The 20,556-nt window shown below is 44.5% G+C and overlaps 1 protein-coding gene across 3 annotated transcripts in view; it reads right to left on the reverse strand.

Annotated features, from left to right (window-relative positions):
• The window catches only part of LOC115108049 (adhesion G-protein coupled receptor D2), a 154,452-nt gene that overhangs the window by 66,441 nt on the left and 67,455 nt on the right, over nucleotides 1-20,556 (reverse strand). For all 3 annotated transcript variants that reach the window (XM_029631952.2, XM_029631954.2, XM_029631953.2), the window contains exon 21: nucleotides 14,368-14,409. In XM_029631952.2, the coding sequence (XP_029487812.1) occupies nucleotides 14,368-14,409 (42 nt within the window). The remainder of the gene's footprint in view (nucleotides 1-14,367; nucleotides 14,410-20,556) is intronic.

Raw genomic sequence — 20,556 nt, forward strand, 5'->3', positions numbered from 1 at the left:
AGAGAGCAAGACAGAGAGAGAGACACACAAAGCACGCAGCACATTTTTTTTAGGCCGATGAGCAGCACCGGAGAGGGGAAAACAGAAATGTTCCAGTTTGTCAGGGGTAATGGAACCTGAAAGTGACACATAGCGCCAGCAAACTAAGGAGACTACTTTAAGCTATCATCTGTCACATGGCAAGGGGAACCAACAAATGGAGCTATAGGGGGGAAAGGGTTGCACTAGCAGAACAGATTACATTTGCAGTGTGGAACAGTATCCAATAGTGCTGTTTTGTTGCACACATTTTTTGGTGGTTAAATGTTTTGGGCAGGGTATATTTACAGTATGAATGCATATTACATTGTAGGCTATTTTTTGTATATATATTTATTGTTTCAGTAGAATTTGGTTTACATGAAAATGGAGCTACTAAAGTAACAATAGCAAGGCAAGGATTCACTTGAAAGTCATCAACTGAATTACTGATAGATATTTCCCTAAAACTGGCTATTAACATTAGTAGAATGTGTTTAAGGTTTCCAATGGAATGCTTTAAAATTACATTTTTTATTCATAATATATTTTGTGCGATTCATTTCATCATACCTCTTCCTACAAATTGGCTACATTTAAAATAGTTTTACAACTTTATGTTAAGCCTGCAGGAGTAATGCATACCAATGCTGTTATTATGCATCGTAAGACTTGGCATAAGCATGTATGACCCCTTATGTCTCGTTATCAACTTGACTAAAACTATTTTGAGTCAGTTAAAAACGTCCTACATGGAGAGACAATCAAATATCATAAGCCTTACAATACATTTTAAAGGCTCATGCATGCTTATAACAACAACAAAAGACACAAGTTCAGGCTTTACTGATCTGTATTATATCGATCCTGTTTACTACTGTAACTGTGAAGCATTTCCGTCCAATGACGTTTTCTTCAATGAGGCTGGTTGCTGTCACCATACACTGTAAATTTGTTACGGGCTCCGGCGCACTCAGGGGCAGCCCGCTCCATTAGTGAATATGCATTATTTCTTATGGCTTCATTAGGCTGCGGCATGTCATAATTTATGACGCCACACTGAAATACACACACTAAAAATAGTGTGTGTGTGTCCGTCTATGTATGTGTGTGTGGCAGGGGGATGTTTTGCATACACACAATCGCTGAGCGGGCCCATAATGAAGAGAGCAGAAGGCTCCTGACAGGCAGAATCAACAGAGCAGTGTCATATTCCACACCCCTATTAATCCTGACGGGATGAGGAGCGGCGAGCGTTTGAGATGAGTTTAGATAATGCTTTCACAGCGATATTCAGGGGGAATCCTGGTGTTTTTGTTCATATCAAAGCTGAGGAAATTACGTGACATTGACCTGCCGTGCATTTGAAATGCGTTTGAGATGCGTTTAGATAATGTTTACCAACCGCTGTTAAAGGGGAAATCCTGGTTATTTCGATAGCATAAAAGAAAAGGCGAGAGGCAATTAAGTGACATTGACTTAATGAATCATTTGACAATGAAGGGAAGGGCATTGTTTTAGACGATTGTTATGCGGTTAAGGATTTCTGTTGCCTGAAGATTTTGCAGGGATGTAACCGCGAGTCTCCGTTGTAAATGGGAGAAAAACGATTAGCACATGAAAGACGTGCATGTACACACACCTGCCGACATCCTTAGAGTTGATTGAAATAAAAAGTAATCAAAGAGGAGGATGAAGAGCTGACCAAGGAGAAAAAGTGAATTGGGATAAATTATGTAATCATTCAATCATGTAATTAAATATATGTTGCAATGGAGTGTAATATCAGTGGGTATGATATATGTAACATTGTGTTTTCCTAATTATGAAACCTGCAAACAACAAGAGTATTTTCCAGCTTTGCATTAAAATGCACAGTACATTTTAGAACATTTTGGTAACTTTCAATAAATTAGAATTTGATTGAATCTTTTCAACTTTCATTGCAATCTATTCATTGCAATCTGTGTAACGTGTAACTCTAATTGACAATAAAATGCACACTACTCATTGATGTAATTGTTCATATTGGTATTTAGATTTAAGGGACCATTTGAATCAAATAACATAGAACAAATACATACGATCTATCACTGTTCTCAAAGAATAATGCTGAGTAACACTTTATAATAAATGGTTAATTACTGAACATGATTAAATTGTGTTACCTACTCCTATACAGTGATATAAGAAGGTTCAATATAATCCACTGGTGTGTACACCCATAGAGATCCCACACATATCCCTGATTCTATATGTAATTCTTTGCCAACACCAATGTTGCTAAAAGAAAATGAACGTAACAAGACCAATGGACCGCAGGTCCCAAGCTATTAAAATGAATAAATAAATTACAATATCCATCCAGGCCTTTGCCACATGGGAAATTTGTGTGACTGGACCTTCTCAAATAGTATTTGAGTACCCCTGATCTAAGGGGATACCATCTGGCAACTCTCCACTTATCGGAAGAAGAGAAGATGAATGTCAACACTTAGAGTCAAATTCATACACGTGCTCTCTCCTCTTTATGTCTTCCTCTCTCATTGTATTTGTTTGAACAAAGGGCGCTCAACTTGTACTGCACTGACTCAGATGACTGATGATTGTCTAAAAGACATGATAATAAGATGATAGTTGGATCTAATTTGTTATTGAAAAAAAATCACTTGTTATGACTTGACATCACCTGCCATCAAATGGTTGGAGAGTTACTTATCCAATAGAACTCAGGAGAGTATTCTTCAATGGGAGCTTCTCTAACATCAGATAAGCTCAAATGACTACGTATGCTGATCATTGCACACTCCACACATCAGCACCTACAGAGAGTGAGCTCACTGAGACTCTTAGCAAGGAGTAACAGTCAGTTTCAGATCAAGTAATTAACAATAAACTGGTCTTAAATACATCTAAAACCAAAGACATTGTATTTGGTTCAGAGCATTATCTTTGACCTAAGCCTCAACTGGAGTTGTGCATAAAGGATGTGACCATTGAACAAGTTGAAGAAGCTGAACTCGTCGCAGTAACATTGTATGGTCAGTTTGACAAAGTAATACTCACAAAGTTGTTGTGGAGATGGGGAGAGGTACAGTATGTCTGTTATAAAAAGATGTCCTGCGTTTTTGACAGAAAGATCCACTGTACTAGTTGATCAGGCTTTGATCTTGTCCCATCTTGATTACTGTCTGGTAATATGGTCAGGTGCAGCCTTGCCATTAACTGTATTCAGGGAACTAACATCAACAACATGCATGGTAGTCTTTCCTTGTTGAGGGTTGAGGAGAAAATGGACTACTTCTCTTTTACTCTTGTTAAGAAACATTTGTGCTTTGCACACCTGCATTGTACAATATTTGCACATAAAAAAAATATTCAAGCTCGGTCAAGTTGGTTGTTGACATTTTAAAGCCTTGCCATAGATTTTCAAGCCAATTTAAATCAAAACTGTAACTAGGCCAATCAGGAAAATTGAATTTATTTTTGGTAAGCAATATTTGGCCTTGTGTTTAGGTTATTGTCCTGCTGAAAGGTGAATAATATCTCCCAGTGTCTGTTGAAAAGAAGACTAAACCAGGTTTTCCTGCCTGTGGCTAGCTATGTTCCATTTCTTTTTTTTCCGTTGTTGAATTTTTACCCCTTTTTCTCCCCAATTTCGTGGTATCCAATTGTTTTTAGTAGCTACTATCTTGTCTCATCGCTACAACTCCCGTACGGGCTCGGGAGAGACGAAGGTTGAAAGTAATGCGTCCTCCGATACACAACCCAACCAAGCCGCACTGCTTCTTAACACAGCGCCATCCAACCCGGAAGCCAGCCGCACCAATGTGTCGGAGGAAACACCGTGCACCTGGCAACCTTGGTTAGCGCGCACTGCGCCCGGCCCACCATAGGAGTCGCTGGTGCGCGATGAGACAAGGATTTCCCTACCGGCCAAACCCTCCCTAACCCGGACGACGCTAGGCCAATTGTGCGTCGCCCCACGGACCTCACGGTCGCGGCCGGTGACGACAGAGCCCGGGTGCGAACCCAGAGTCTCTGGTGGCACAGCTGGCGCTGCAGTACAGCGTCCTTAACCACTGCGCCACCCGGGAGGCCCGTTACATTTATTTTTATCCTAAAAAAACTCCATAGTCCTTGCCAATGACAAGCATACCCATAACATGATACCAACATGCTTGAAAATATGAAGAGTGGTATTCAGTGATGAGTTGTGTTGGATTTGCCCCAAACATAAACACTTTGTATTCAGGACATAAAGGTAATTTCTTTGCCACATTTATTTGCACTTTAACTTTAGTGCCTTAATTGCAAACAGGATGCATGTTTTGCAATATTTTTTATTCTGTATAGGCTTCCTTATTTTCACCCTGTCAATTAGGTTATTATTGTGGAGTAACTATAATGTTGTTGATCCATCCTAAATATTCTCCTATCACAGACATTAAACTCTGTAGCTGTTTTAAAGTCACCATTGGCCTCATGGCGAAATCCCTGAGCGGTTTCCTTCCTTTCCGGCAAGTTAGGAAGGATGCCTGTATCTTTGCAGTGTCTGGGTGTATTGCTACAGTACACCACCCAAAGTGTAATTACACTGTAATAACTTCACCATGCTCAAAGGGATATTCAATGTCAGCCTTTATTTATTTTTACCCATCTACAAATAGGTGCCCTTCTTTGTGAGGCATTAAAAAACCTCCCTGGTCTTTGTGGTTGAAATTCACTACTCGACTGAGAGACCTTACAGATAATTGTATGTGTGGGGTACAGAGATGAGGTAGTCATTCAACAATCATGGTTAACACTATTATTGCACACAGAGTGAGTCCATGCAACTTTCATGTGACTTGTTAAGCAAACGTTTACTCCTGAACTTATTCAGGCATTGTCACGCCTTGGTCATTATATTTTGTGTTTTTGGTATATGTTTGGGTAAGCCAGGGTGTGACATGGGTTTATATGTTGTGTTTCATATTGGGGTTTGTAGTAATTGGGATTGTGTTGATTAGGGGTGTGTCTAGTTAGGCTTGGCTGCCTGAGGCGATTCTCAATTGGAGTCAGCTGCTTATCGTTGTCTCCGATTGGGAACCGTATTTAGGTAGCCTGAGTTCGCGTTGTATTTTGTGGGTGTTTGTCCTGTCTCTGTGTTATAGTCACCAGATAGGCTGTATTAGTTTCACGTTCCGTTTGTTGTTTTGCTTTGTATGATATTGAGTTATTTCATGTACGTATTCTTTCATTAAAGTCATGAGTAACCTACACGCTGCATTTCGGTCCGACTCTCTTCTTTCCACAAACGAAGAACGCCTTTACAGAAACACCCACCACTCACGGACCGAGCAGCGTGTGAACTGGCAGGATCTGAAGGAGGACGTTATGGACAGCAGAAGCATGGAGTATACTACGTGGGAAGAAATCGACAGGTGGGCGGCCGATCCAGAGCGAGTGCAGGAGCCCGCCTGGGATTCCCTACAGCAATGCGAGGAGGGCTATAGACGTATGGATTCGAGAAGGAAAGCACGGCTATACAGAGCGAAAACGGAAAGTAACGGGGGAAAGCGCAGAGAGAGAGTGGCTGAGTCAGGAGTCAGACCTGAGCCTACTCTCCCTGTTAATCGTGAAGAACAGTTGCAGTGGGAGAGACTGCACCATTTGGAGATTTGGACATGGGAGGAGGAATTAGACGGTAAAGGACCCTGGGCGCAGCCGGGAGAATATCGCCGTCCCAAGGAGGAAATAGAAGCAGCTAAAGCGGAGAGGCGCAGGTATGAGGAAGCAGCACGGCGACGCGGTTGGAAACCGGAAAGTCACCCCAAATAATTTATTGGGGGGGGGCTAGAAGGGAGAGTAGTTATGCCAGGTAGGAGACCTGTGCATACTCCCTGTGCTCACCGTTGGGCTAGAGAGACCGGGCAGGCACCGTGTTATGCTATGGAGCGCACGGTGTTTCCAGTGCGGGTGCAGAGCCAGCTGCGACACATACCAGCTCTTCCTATTGGCCGGGCTAGAGTGGGCATCGAGCCAGGTAAGCTTGGGCAGGCTCGGTGCTCAAGAGCTCCAGTGCGCCTGCACGGTCCGGTCTATCCAGAGCCACCTCCACACACCAGTCCTCCGGTAGCAGCTCCCCGCACCAGGCTTCCTGTGCGTGTCCTCGATCCTGTAGCTCCAGTTCCAGCACCACGCACCAGGCCTTCAGTGCGCCTCGCCTGTTCAACACAGCCAGAGTCTTCCTTCCCTCCTACGCTGTTGGAGTCTCCCGCCTGTTCAGCGCAGCCGGAGCCTCCTGCCTGTTCGGAGCAGCCTGAGCTGCCAGTCTGCAGAGATCTGTCAGTCTGCCAAGTGCTGTCAGTCTGCCCAGCGCCGCCAGTGCTCCCCGTCTGCCCAGCGCTGCCAGTGCTCCCAGTCTGCCCAGCGTCGCCAGTCTGCCAGGATCCGCCAGAAGTGCCAGTCTGCCAGGATCCGCCAGAAGTGCCAGTCTGCCAGGATCCGCCAGAAGTGCCAGTCTGCCAGGATCCGCCAGAAGTGCCAGTCTGCCAGGATCCGCCAGAAGTGCCAGTCTGCCAGGATCCGCCAGAAGTGCCAGTCTGCCAGGATCCGCCAGAAGTGCCAGTCTGCCAGGATCCGCCAGAGGTGCCAGTCTGCCAGGATCCGCCAGAGGTGCCAGTCTGCCAGGATCCGCCAGAGGTGCCAGTCTGCCAGGATCCGCCAGAGGTGCCAGTCTGCCAGGATCCGCCAGAGGTGCCAGTCTGCCAGGATCCGCCAGAGGTGCCAGTCTGCCAGGATCCGCCAGAGGTGCCAGTCTGCCAGGATCCGCCAGAGGTGCCAGTCTGCCAGGATCCGCCAGAGGTGCCAGTCTGCCAGGATCCGCCAGAGGTGCCAGTCTGCCAGGATCCGCCAGAGGTGCCAGTCTGCCAGGATCCGCCAGAGGTGCCAGTCTGCCAGGATCCGCCAGAGGTGCCAGTCTGCCAGGATCCGCCAGAAGTGCCAGTCAGCCAGGATCTGCCAGTCTGCAGAGAGCTGTCAGCCTGCATGGAGCAGTCAGAGCTGTCAGTCTGCATAGAGCAGCTAGATCCGCCAGCCAGCCAGGAGTTACCGGAGCCTACTACCTGTCTGAGCTTCATCTCAGTACTGGGCGTCCTCTCAGTGCTGGGCGTCCTCTCAGTGCTGGGCATCCTCTCAGTACTGGGCTTCCCATTTACATTACATTTAAGTCATTTAGCAGACGCTCTTATCCAGAGCGACTTACAGTACTGGGCTTCCCCTCAGTCCCGGGCTGCCCCTCAGTCCCGGGCTGCCTCTGTCCCGAGATGCCCCTATGTCCTGAGACGCCCCTCTGTCCCGAGCTGCCCCTCAGTCCCGAGCTGCCCCTCAGTCCCGGGCTGCCCCTCTGTCCCGGGCTGCCCCTCTGTCCCGAGATGCCCTCCTGTCCCGAGCTGCCCCTCTGTCCCGAGCTGCCCCTCTGTCCTGAGCTGCCCCTCTGTCCCGAGCTGCCCCTCTGTCCCGAGCTGCCCCTCAGTTATGTGGGGATCAGGGTGAGGACTATTAGGCCATGGTCGGCGGAGAAGGTGGATTATCCCAGGACGCGAAGGGGAGGAACTAGGACATTCATGGAGTGGGGTCCACGTCCCGAGCCAGAACCGCCACCATGGACAGACGCCCACCCGGACCCTCCCTATGCTCTTGAGGTGCGTCCCGGAGTCCGCACCTTAGGGGGGGGGTTCTGTCACGCCTTGGTCATTATATTTTGTGTTTTTGGTATATGTTTGGGTAAGCCAGGGTGTGACATGGGTTTATATGTTGTGTTTCGTATTGGGGTTTGTAGTAATTGGGATTGTGTTGATTAGGGGTGTGTCTAGTTAGGCTTGGCTGCCTGAGGCGATTCTCAATTGGAGTCAGCTGCTTATCGTTGTCTCTGATTGGGAACCGTATTTAGGTAGCCTGAGTTCGCGTTGTATTTTGTGGGTGTTTGTCCTGTCTCTGTGTTATAGTCACCAGATAGGCTGTATTAGTTTCACGTTCCGTTTGTTGTTTTGCTTTGTATGATATTGAGTTATTTCATGTACGTATTCGACTCTCTTCTTTCCACAAACGAAGAACGCCGTTACAGGCATGCCATAACAAAGGGATTGAATACTTATTGACTGAAGACATTTCAGCTTTGCATTTTAATTTATTTGTAAAGAATTCTATAAACATAATTCCACATTGACCTTATGGGGTATTGTGTGTAGACCAGTGACACCAATCACAATGTAATATATTTTCAATTCAGGCTGTAACACAACAAAACATGGAAAAAGCCAGAGGTGTGAATACTTTCTGAAAGCACTGTACATACCCCACCAGACACCACAGTATCGATTTCTTCACGGTGCATAAACCAAAGACAGATTGAATGGATCGCTCAGTTATGTATAGAGCCATGTCATCATGGAATTCTCTGCCACCAGAGGTTACACTCAGGTAAAAAGCAAGTTTAGCTTTAAAAAACAGATACAAAAAATAATTGGTTGTATCACAGCACCTCTTCTCTTTCTAAAGATCTAATTTAACTGTACTGTATATAAGAATATGAATATGTGTATATATGAATAGTGTGTAAATAGTATTTTTGTTGTCCCTTGTAATATGTTATGTTGTTCTTGTCTATTACCGTTCTGTACTTCGTCATGTATTTGTACGTTTTATGTGGACCCCAGGAAGAGTAGCTGCTGCATGTGCAGTAGCTAAGTGGGATCCTAATAAACAAAACTTTCTCTCTCTGTCTTGTCACATATGCGATAATTTAATCCAAAGGGAGGTCATTGGATGTTACCTTCCCTGGTGATCTGGACTGGTTTGCTTAAATGAGAGAAGACAGAACAGAACTTCTCACTCTGGCCTCTCCTTTCCGCTCCTTAATGATCTGATTTACCCCTAGTCAGACACACACACACAAAAAACTTTGATCGTTCTATTCAGCTTTTTGCATTTTTTTTCTATTAGACACAAATTTCCTTTGGGTGTCAGAGGGCGAAACGTGAAGCTGCCAGTGTTTTCTGTCACACCTTTAAGCAGCGTCAAAAAAGCAAAAAAATGCCAGAGCGCGAGAAAAGAGGGAGATAAAAAAAAAAAAGGGAAGATTATTACATTTATTATTTACAAAACCCCTTTTGAAAAGCAGAACGTGTAAATGGGTTGCTCACAAATTGTGAAGACCCAGAGGTCAAGGAGAACTTGAAGTAAGAAAATTGATTCCTGCACACTAAAAAAGCCACTTAAGCAAGAATGTGACAATGATTTATTTTACAATGTGGGGGGTCAGGCCAATGCGTCTGCTATGTCAATGCAGTGCTATGACTCAGGGACACCTCTTCACACCTCTCTGTAGAGCAGAATGATAAAAAAAAACTAAGGGAGGAGAGGTGTCCTGACTCTTGCGGTCACGTACTGCGTGGACTCCTGTGATGGAGGGAGGGGGGCGGAAAGACGGGGATGGAGAGGGGGGTGATGGAGAGGAAGAGGGGACATTGTAATGTGCCCCAGTGACAATGACCTTGCCCACTAAGTCATAGCATCAGAAGATTATATTTTTTATGCATCCTTGCTGCATTGATAGAAGTCACCCAGTTCTAAGGTATGTGTATATATATATATATATACACAGTACCAGTCAAAAGTTTGGACACCTACTCATTCAAGGGTTTTTCTTTATTTTTACTATTTTCTACATTGTAGAATAATATTGAAGACATCAAAACTATGAAATAACATATATGGAATCATGTAGTAACCAAAAGTAGCCATCCTTTGCCTTGATGACAGCTTTACACACGCTTGGCATTCTCTCAACCAGCTTCACCTGGAATGCTTTTCCAACAGTCTTGAAGGAGTTCCCACATATGCTGAGCACTTGTTGGCTGCTTTTCCTTCACTCTGCGGTCCAACTCATCCCAAACAATCTCAATTGGGTTGAGATCTGGTGATTGTGGAGGCCTAGGTCATCTGATGAAGCACTCCATCACCCTCCTTCTTAGTCAAATAGTCCTTACACAGCTTGGAGGTGTATTGGGTCATTGTCCTGTTGAAAAACTAAGGATAGTCGTACTAAGTGCCAACCAGATGGGATGGCATATAGTTGCAGATATGCTGTCTCTTGAATTCTAAATAAATCAGACGGTGTCATCAGCAAATCACCCCCACACCTCCTCCTCCGTGCTTCACGGTGGGAACTACACATGCAGAAATCATCTGTTCACCTACTCCACATCTCACAAAGACACGGCGGTTGGAACCAAAAACACATATTTGGACCAAAGGATTTGACCAAAGGACAGATTCCTACCGGTCTAATGTCCACTCCTCGTGTTTCTTGGCCCAAATAAGTATTTTCTTGCTTGGGCCAAGAATGATAAAATAAAATAACGTATGTTCTTCTTATTGGTGTACTTTAGTAGTGGTTTCTTTGCATCAATTTGACCATGAAGGCCTGATTCACGCAGTCTCCTCTGAACAGTTGATGTTGAGATGTGTCTGTTACTTGAACTCTGAAGCATTTATTTGGGATATAATTTATGAGGCTGGTAACTCTAATGAACTTATCATCTGCACCAGAGGTAACTCTGGGTCTTCCTTTCCTGTGGCAGTCCTCATGAGAGCCAGTTTCATCATAGCGCTTGATGGTTTTTGCGACTGCACTTGAAGACACTTTCAAAGTTCTTGAAATGTTCCGCATTGACTGACCTTCATGTCTTAAAGTAATGATTGAAGACGATGACATCGAAACATACCTCTATACATTTGAACGGACAGCGCTATGGGAAGGATGGCCAAGGCCGAAGTGGCCAAGTCTGCTGGCCCTGTTCCTCTCTGGGAATGCCCAAAAGGCGTATTGGGACCTGAACAACGAACAGGCGGCCAACTACAACGGACTCAAACTGGAGATACTCAGCCTCTACGGGTACAGCCTGGCCCATCGGGCTCAACTGTTCCACGACTGGAGGTTCGTACCTAACGCATCCCCCCGAGCCCAGACGAGCGACCTACTGCACATCACCAGGGCATGGCTCCTAACCGACGTATCCACCCTCTCTATCCTTGACAAAGTGGTCATGGGTCGCTTCTTACGGGTGCTTCCCCATGATATGAAGAGGGCAGCGAGTCTATGCGCGCTCCAGACCTTGGAGGGCCTCCTGGAAGCAGTGGAGACGCATCAGAACACTCAAGCCCTGCTGAGCGGGAGCCAGGCCGAGTCGGCGACCTGTTTGGGGGGACGGATGGACAGCCCCACTGCTGTGTACCCCGAACAGACAGTCGGCAGGTCCAAAGGACCGCTAACCCGCGGAGAGATGGCTGGGGTAGGGCTGATCCGCCACCGACGACCCCAGGTAGATGGAGACCAAAGGAGGTGTTTTGAGTGTGGCACCCGGGGGCACATTGCCTGGAATTGCCAGGCTCGAGAGGAGTCAATGCCATCAGTAAGCCCCGGAGACGAGGTGGGTCACGCCGTGAACTATGTCACCTCCTGCACCACGAATCAATCATGGTCCCGGTGAAGGTTGACGGAAACGAAATGGAAGCTCTATTACACTCCAGAAGTATGGTTACACTCATAACCACGAGCCTGCTGAACCAGGAGACCGAAATGGTAGGGAGATGTCCATTTCCTGTGTTCTTGGTAACACAAAGCGGTATCCAACCATATGGACCAAAATCGTGACGCCACAAGGGAGCTGCCAGATGATGGTGTGTGCAGAACCAGAGTTGCTGGTATCTCTCCTAGTGGGACGGGATTGTCCGCTGTTCGCGGCCCTATGGGGGCACGAGCTGAAGAAAAAGATACGAGCCGGTCGAAGAAGAGAGCGGGGACGACTCATCGCCTGTGCGGCCCGGAAGCAACCGGTTGACCAACCTGTATCTACGGGTCTGGAGTCGGACGGGGCACCAGAACACGACCCCCCTGGGGAACCACTGGAGGAGGAGCCCAGCCTCCCCCTCCTCGATTTCGAGGGGCTAGTCAAGACACCCGCTGGGGGCTAACTGAGGGGACAATTCGGGACGGCCCAGTGTGAGGATCCGATCTTGAAAGCCACCGCAGCCCAAGTGATAGTGGTGGATGGACAGCTACTCCCGGGGGTGAGTGACTGGCGATACCCCCATTTCCAAATCAAGAATAACCCTTTGTATCAGGTGTCGCGCCAACAGGGGGAACTTTGAGAGGTATTGTTGGTGCCCCGACGACGGTATGTGGGAACCGTTCTTCAGCTGGCCCACACCCACCTGTTGGGGGCGCACCTGGGAATGGAGAAGACCCGGGAACGGATCGCCGCCCGGTTCCACTGGCCCGGGGTGAGGAGGGCCGTGGAAGACTACTGTTTGCGGCTGCGTCAACTCACTGCAGCAAAAGCACACTTCCGAAACCCTACCGATCATCTCTGTGCCATTTGAACGCATCGCCATGGACATAGTGGGACCCCTGGTAAAAACAGCACGAGGACACCGGTACATCCTGGTGATCCCGAGGCCATTCCCCTACAGGCGGCGGTATCCAAGGGAATCGCCCGGGAGCTGTTCTACCTCTTTAGCCGGGTGGGCATCCCAAACGAGATCCTGACAGACGAAGGTACTGAGTTTATGTCCCACCTAATGAAAGATTTGTGTGCTCTCCTGCAGATCAAGTAGATCCGGACCTCCGTCTTTCATCCGCAGACGGATGGGCTCGTCAAGCGGTTCAATAAAACGCTCAAACAAATGCTGCGGAAGGTCATCAGCAGGACGGGAAGAACTGGGACCAGATATTACCCCACCTAATGTTCTCAATCCGAGAAGTACCCCAGTCCTCCACTGGGTTTTCCCCTTTCGAACTCCTCTACGGGAGGAGGCCACGCGGCCTACTGGACCTTGCCAAGGAGGTGTGGGGGAAGCCCAGCCGACCACCTTACGCAGCGTGGTAGAGCACGTGGAGACGACGAGGGAGCGGATGACAGCCATATGGCCAGTGGTAAGGGAACATATGGAGAAGGCCCAAACAGCCCAAGCCCAGGTCTGCAATCGGGGAACCCAGCCCCGAGAATTCCAAGTGGGAGACAGGGTGTTGGAATTAATCCACACGGCCAAAAGTAAGTTCCTGGCAACATGGCATGGGCCAGAAGTTTAGGATTAATTGTCAGGTATTGTGAAAAACTGAGTTTAAATGTATTTGGCTAAGGTGTATGTAAACCTCCGACTTCAACTGTATGTATGTATGTATGTATGTATGTATGTATACATACATATATACAGTAAATGCATGCATACATACATACACTCCTTAAAACTAGGTGACTTCTCTAAAGTAATGAAAATGATTATTCCTGTGTGACAATTTTTTAATATTTTGGCCCAATAAAGATGACAGTAAAGTTGGATGTATTTAAAAATAAAAAAATCTTGGTCAGTAATTGTTTTGGTTTTTCGGGAGGTATCTTACAGAGAAGTATTTTTCTTGTGAAAACAAATATGTCACTGTGAAGGACAACAACAGGCTACTTACTGTATTGTGATAGCATATCCAAGTAATTGCAGGCCATTAACTTTGGTCAAAAGCAAATCAGAAGTCAGCTTAAATTTAAACATTTGAATCTCCTCAGTAAGAAGAAATCCGTTTCCATTAGGTCTTGCTGAATGTAAAAGCATCTCTAGGCAGAGCAAGGTTAACATCTTGAAATGAGCAATTGGACTTCAGAAATAATCCCGCTCCACTTCAGCTCGACTATAATGTGTGTTATTTGCTTAAGCACATTCAACTCCCGCCCTATTTACATGGCAATAGAAAAAAAAGAACTATTTGACCAAGAGCGATTCATTCAATTGAACCTCATCCATAAAGTCAGATTCCCCCCCTTTTTTTATCCCCCTTTTTGTATCCCAATGTAAATCTAAATGGTAATAACCAACCATCTCAATATGATACCTCGCCACTCCCTCCCATTCCTCAAGCTGCATATTGTTTTTCCCCCATCGACAAAGCGCTAGATCCTCCAGTCCCTCTAGTCCTCCAGTGGCGGAGTAGCCCTATTGTCAGGATGCTAAATTGAGGACCGTGAGTTTAAAAACTTAAAGAGGCAGTGAAATATTAGCCAATGTGGGTGAGGAATGACTACGCTGAGTACCGGCCGTGTCAGTGTTTAATGGCGGTGGCTGGATGCATATAAGTTAGCTCAAGCATGAAGGGCAGTGGGACGCTCATGTGGAAAGCCTCCCCCCGCTCCCTAGTCCCCTTCCTTCAATCCGTCGCCCCCCCCCCCCCTTTTAAACCGAGCGAGCCCATCAGAAACGTGTCATTTCTCTCATTCACTGCGACAGCCTTGAGACACAATGCAGACTTACCTCTGTGTTGTACACCCCATATATCAGGAAGATGAACAGGCCCTACACACACACACACACACACAGAGGAAAAAAGAGAGAAAAAAGTTGCTTTCTCTTTTATTATCTTGCGTCATGAATAACATAATGTATTTCTATACCTACAGTATTTCAACGTATTTACACATATTCCTCTCTGTGGAGAGGGAAAAGTGGACTGAGCTTAAGGCTGTTTTGTTTCTAGCGAGCCCTACAGAGTGGGTTTGGAGGACTTAAGGGAGTGGAGATCTTCTTTAAACTGGGGCACTTCTGCGAGACACGCATCTCTGCTGTGCGGTGTTCATCTTCGAGCCGATCAAAACCTGAAACCCAAGGTTTCCTCTGGCTTTACGGAACAGAAATATTTCACCCTCAAGTGGCCATGTTCAATTTGTGTTCCCTGGTAGATAGAGGCACGCAGACACACTCAGACAAACACATACACAAACAGACAGACACACAAAAACACACACATATGTAGGAGTTTATCGAGAATAATCAGTGGAGGAGGCGAGCAAAATAATGAAAGAAAAGGCAAATAAAGGAAAATATTTCAGGTTCACAAAACTCTGCGGCTAGTACTGGGCGCGCAAGAATGGAATGCCCTTGGGCACATAAAGGGCACATTTTTCATTAACCCATTGTTGTCTTTATTGAAAATACAAGCTGTAAATTCACCTTCACCCCATAATGCAGTCCTCCAACCGTAATAGGCACAGTGAAGAGACATGATTCACAAAGGACTGCGGAATGCAGTCGCCACCCAAAAGATTTTAAAAATGAAAGGAAAAAATTTCCTATCAATTCCAAGGCTGTCCCGAGTTTGGGCCTAATGTCAGACGAGGGCAGACTCTTCACAGTACAAACTTTTATCAATTTACATAACAAAATAACATATTGTCCTTTTTCTTTCTTGCTTCTTTTCTCATTTCTGATCTTTCAGCGGTTAGATGACACCTCTTGAATAGGCGACGTGGTCGGGGCATCAATCAAGTGCGAGTTTGGAACATCCAATTTGCCAGAGCAAGATCTCGATGCATCACCATTGACAACATGATTTGGGGGCCCCATTCGCGGTGACAGGCTTGATGGCCTATACGATGGCACCTCCAAACTGGGCTTATCGCCCAACTCCTTTGGTCCTGCTGCTGTCCCCAAGGGACTGGCCTCTGTCTGTCTGGTGTCATCTTAGGACATCTGTCCTCTTTATCCAGCCACTCCAAAGGCCACACAAAACTAAATGGATGCACCAGGAGGTGTCACTGTCAATCTAACTATTTCATTACCTGACTCTAAAACTCAAAGGTATTCAAAAAAATATTATGAGAAAGGTGCACTTGTCAATATTGTCCTTTGCATACGCTTGTTTTTACAACGGTGTGATTATAGTTAAGACACAAAAGGTTGCCCTTAAAACTCTGAATCGAAGTGCAGTGCTGAAAATGTACCCAACACACACACCAAAAAAAACAATACCTAGAGACAGTAGGAGGTAATTTGCAACACATAACACATTGTATTGCATTAGAATTGCAATTTCCTCCTTATTGTTACAAATTAATTATCATGTTTTTGATCATTTCTTTTATTTGCAATTAATATTTTGTTGTGTAGCAAACAAAGTGGGAAAACATCTCTCGCACATTACGAAAAATGATCAATTAGAATATAATTGAGTTAAAAATAAGTGGGATCAAAACAATAATGATGGATTGTTTAAAATGTTAATTCATGAATTTTTCAGTTAAAAACAAACATTGTAAAACTGGAGCGTAATATTTAAATGCATTGTGCGCTTTTCCAAACAGAGCCCGGTTTCTTTTGAACTCTGCAGTAAAATGGTACAAATGTATGCAAAGGATTGGCTTAGTTGCTTTCAAAGTATTGCTACAAATACATCAAACAAAAATGGCTGAATTAATTACGACCAAACTAATTAGGGAACAATTGTATGTTTAAAAAGTTAAAGCCAACAAACATTGTGTTTGCAAAAACATATATCACCCTTGAGAACTGTAATGTGGTGCATCGAAAGACAAAAAATAATACGCAATTTGAATAAACAGTGGGGAAATACTATGTGTGCTAGCTAGAGAAGTAGGCAGTCAAAATCACAGTAGCACACAACTCATTAGAAGGGGTCAAAACCAGATAAATTACTCTCAAACACTGCAGTCAGAACAAATAGATAACTTTGATAACAAAGTAGACTCTCACACCTGGGCCCGTATTCATAAAAGCTCCGTAGATGTGCTGATATAGGATCATTTTCGCCCTTTTAGATCCCAATGAGATATAAGATTATATGGAGGTGGTGGGAGACCTGATCTTATATCAGCATTTGAATACGTGTCCTGGCTTAGGACTTTGAGTTGGCAAAGTGGGATACCAAACTCGTGTAAGAAATACTTGCACTGGCAGCTAGAAGAGACAGTGAAACAGCACTACTGCAAAAACCCTCGTGACGAGTCGAGTCCATCCAAGCATGTTCCCTTCCCTTCACCCTCCTGTCACGACAGCCCTGCGTTGAGCACAGATAAATTCCTCTCCAATTTCAGGCCATACATCAGTTAACAGTTCCCCCTCAGATTGAGAGTGAATGTCTTGTACGTCGCAATGAAGAAGGGCCCTAGCTCCTCATTACTTTGTGACAAGATACAGAAATTCACTTGACTTTTCATTTAGGAGTCCTCCTGCCCCACTTTAAGGATGTGTGCCTTCATGCTTCTCCCTTACCTCCCTGCTGGGCTCAAGCCCCTAGCCTACATAACAAATTATTATAAATGTTTACAGATGACCACCTCCTCTTTTTACAGTGGCCCCTCCCTAATGTGGAAAGTTAGGTAGCAGCAGGTAAAAATCTCACAAAAGGCTGTTTTATTGATGACATTGTCCTTGGGAACCAAAATCTAAATGTACTGAAATGAAAACTATGATCAAGAGGAGCCAGTGTCTCGGCAAGGGGAGTGGCGGGTAGCTTTCTACTTCCCGCAGCAAAATATATATAACGGCTCCTGACACCACTTCTGTACCAAATGGACATGGCCACCATAGCTGCCTGACAATGGCAGAGAAGTCAGCAAGGTGTGGAGCCCTTCCATCAGGTTTAAGCCACCGCCTGATGAGCTCAAACAGTTTCCTGGGCATTATGGAATGTTCCCTTAAGGTTATTGTGAAGTCCTTCTAATGATGTTATTGTTCCCGATTATTTTGTGTGAATATTTTCAGATGACCACCTCCTCTTTTTTGTGGCCTCTTGGAAAATATATTTTTTGATTGAAAGTGCCATCAGACTGATCAAGGACAGTTGTCACAGGGTTGTTTGACAATTATATTCAAATGATCTAGATGAAGTGAGGAAACAAAAGTTCCCATTTAAATACAACCAACTATAGGTTTCAAAACAACTTTCTTCACTGTATTTTGGCTGTTAGTATTGTATGTAGTGATCATAATTTGATTTATAAAATTGTTCAACTTCAGAGCAAAACACTCTCGAGAGCTTCACAAAAGCTAGACTACTTACAAGTCCTTTAGGGAGACATTCTGAACTACAAAAACTCAGAGATATCATCCAAGTCTCAAAATAGCTCAATTACGAAACAAACTCAGTCATCTACAATGTTAATGTCAGTCCAACATAGCATTTCAACCATTGGTGCTCTGTCAAAAAGCAATGCTTTAGCAACAAATGATACATTACAAAAGTACAATTTGTACATGAAATCTTTTCAAAAACAAGCGACTGCCCTGTCCGTAGCTTGGCAAATTCCACCACACATGGCAGTCATTACGTTAAATGAGAGACAGAAGAGGTTAAAACACGGTGTGAAAAAAAAGTTCACACTTTTTGCGGAGGGTACCTGCTAATGTCTATGACCCCTCTACACAAAAACAGTTTAATTAACTTGTATACATAACTTTCACTTTAACCGCTCACAGCCTGTCAAATAAAGCTGTCCGTCAAAGCCCAGAGCCCTCGAAGTTGATGCTTTGCAGGTCCTCACATTTAGATCAAACTTCTCTGTATTTTGTCCAGTTGGGATGCAGGCAGGCTGCCGCTCTGTCAGAAAGAGAGCCAACTACCAACTCTCCTGATCGAAAAGGCTAGAAGATAAAACTTGTGTTCAAATCTAACGCATTAAGCATAATCGGGAAAAATATTACATATCCAATACTATTATTAATTTTGTGGATATAACCAAATGAACGACTGCAAAAAAAATCCATATTTTCTACGGAACCCCCTTTTCAACAGTCTGAAAATAATATAATTAAGACAATACTTGAAAGCTTTAAGGTTTGGGCTAAAATAAATGGATCTCAACAACATACCAAACATTTTATTTTATGAATTTCTGCAGTCACATTTTGGATGACACCAGCAGACTAACAGTGGTTTGCCTAGGGTGATTGTTACATTCAGAAAAAACAATCCTTAGTACACACACACACACACACACACACACACACACTAACAGGCATTCAGGGATTACATAAACTACAGTATTCTAAAACAAATAAAATATTCCTTGGGTGAGGCATTTCCACATCACTCACATATGTTGGTTGGATTTCATTCTGGGCCAAAAGCCATGTTAAATATGCACTCAGTTGCTTTTATAATGATGGCGGAACATATTCAGTCATCAACACAGTGCCAGGTTGCACTAGGGACAGGACATAAAAACAATTTCCAGATTAAAGCGTTGATTCTATGAAATCCTTATTTGAATGGGCAAGCCATTATATTGTTTATACCATATGTATAAAAGTGATGTACTTAAAACAATTTAAGTGATAATGGCCTGAAGAAATAAATTGTGTCAGAGCCTGCACCATGCTGTAGATCTGATGTAGGAGAGAGGACAGTGGTAAGCTTTCACAGGAAGTCAGGTGGGGGCTAAACAACACAATGCACTCATGCTAGGGCTGTGACTGTCGTGGAATTTTGGATGACGGTTATTGGCCAGCGAAATGACCGCGGTCACCAAAATAACCGATGGAATAGCAACAACCAAAAAAAGCTAAGGACTGCATGTGCAGCCATAGAAATAGAATGAATAGAACGGGAGTCCCCATTCAAGTCAATGATGGCATAATGGGTGGACTGGTGGCCATTACGAGTGTACCCATAGGAGCAAAGCAGGAAGTAAAAGCAGGAAGTGTACCCATCAATATTTGCAGTGATTTGTTGATTAAACAAAAAAAAGATTTCATTGCATGAGCCACAGCTGTTAACACCATTTGAATGAACATTCTACATTACCGTGGAAATTATTGTATCACAATACCAGCCAGCCATTGCGGGTGTACAAGGAGTTTACAAGTATAATTGACCTTTCGGTAAGCCCCGCTCCAGATTTTTGGGCAACAATCGCAGCGCTCCAATGGACTGTCATCGAGTCCGACAACTAGGACAAGCTCACGTTTAAATCACATGAAAGCCAGTGAAGGCTATGGCAGAAGCAGAGATTTGTTCCGATTTTTTGTTGTTGTTAATGGCTAAATAATTTAACAGTGCACCGGGAGTACTTGCTACTGTGATTCCTGAAATGCAGTACCTGTTGGGAGTATCTTTTTATCCAAAATTGTTACATTGTTTGATAGCTCAGCTGGTTAGCTAGCTCCCAGTATCATTGACTGTTAGCTAACGTTGCTAACGCTAGCTAGTCACCTAATTTAACTTGTTTTTTTCTAAATGTATGTTAGCTAGCTAAGTTAGCAATGTTATGAATACAACTCCTATCTGTTACGACAACAGGATGCGATTTGGTTATAGCTTTAATTGCATGCTGAGTGAATTCTGAGCCTTTCTGTGGCTACTGTAGCTACACTACAAATATAATTTTATCAGGGTCCCATGAAGCAATTGTAATGACAGTCCACCACAATATACCCAAGAGTTTCCTGATTAGCAAGTGGTAGTCTGTGTTTAATTTCATTGTTTATTAGAAACACAGTTTGAAATCATTGAGAGAAGATTTTGCAAGTGGTTGAATGGGGAATGTTTTCTGAGGTTGCAACAGTAACTAAGGGGGGTGGGTCTTAGTAAAGGGTCAATTGCCAGGGTTAGGCTTCAAGTACGTTCTATTTATCCTATTTCTATGTGTGCTGCTGCTGCAGGGAGGGGGCATTGTCCAGACAACCGAAGAATAGTTTGCTACAACA

The sequence above is a fragment of the Oncorhynchus nerka genome, linkage group LG24 (genome assembly GCF_034236695.1).
Source record: "Oncorhynchus nerka isolate Pitt River linkage group LG24, Oner_Uvic_2.0, whole genome shotgun sequence".
Taxonomy (NCBI): Eukaryota; Metazoa; Chordata; class Actinopteri; order Salmoniformes; family Salmonidae; genus Oncorhynchus; species Oncorhynchus nerka.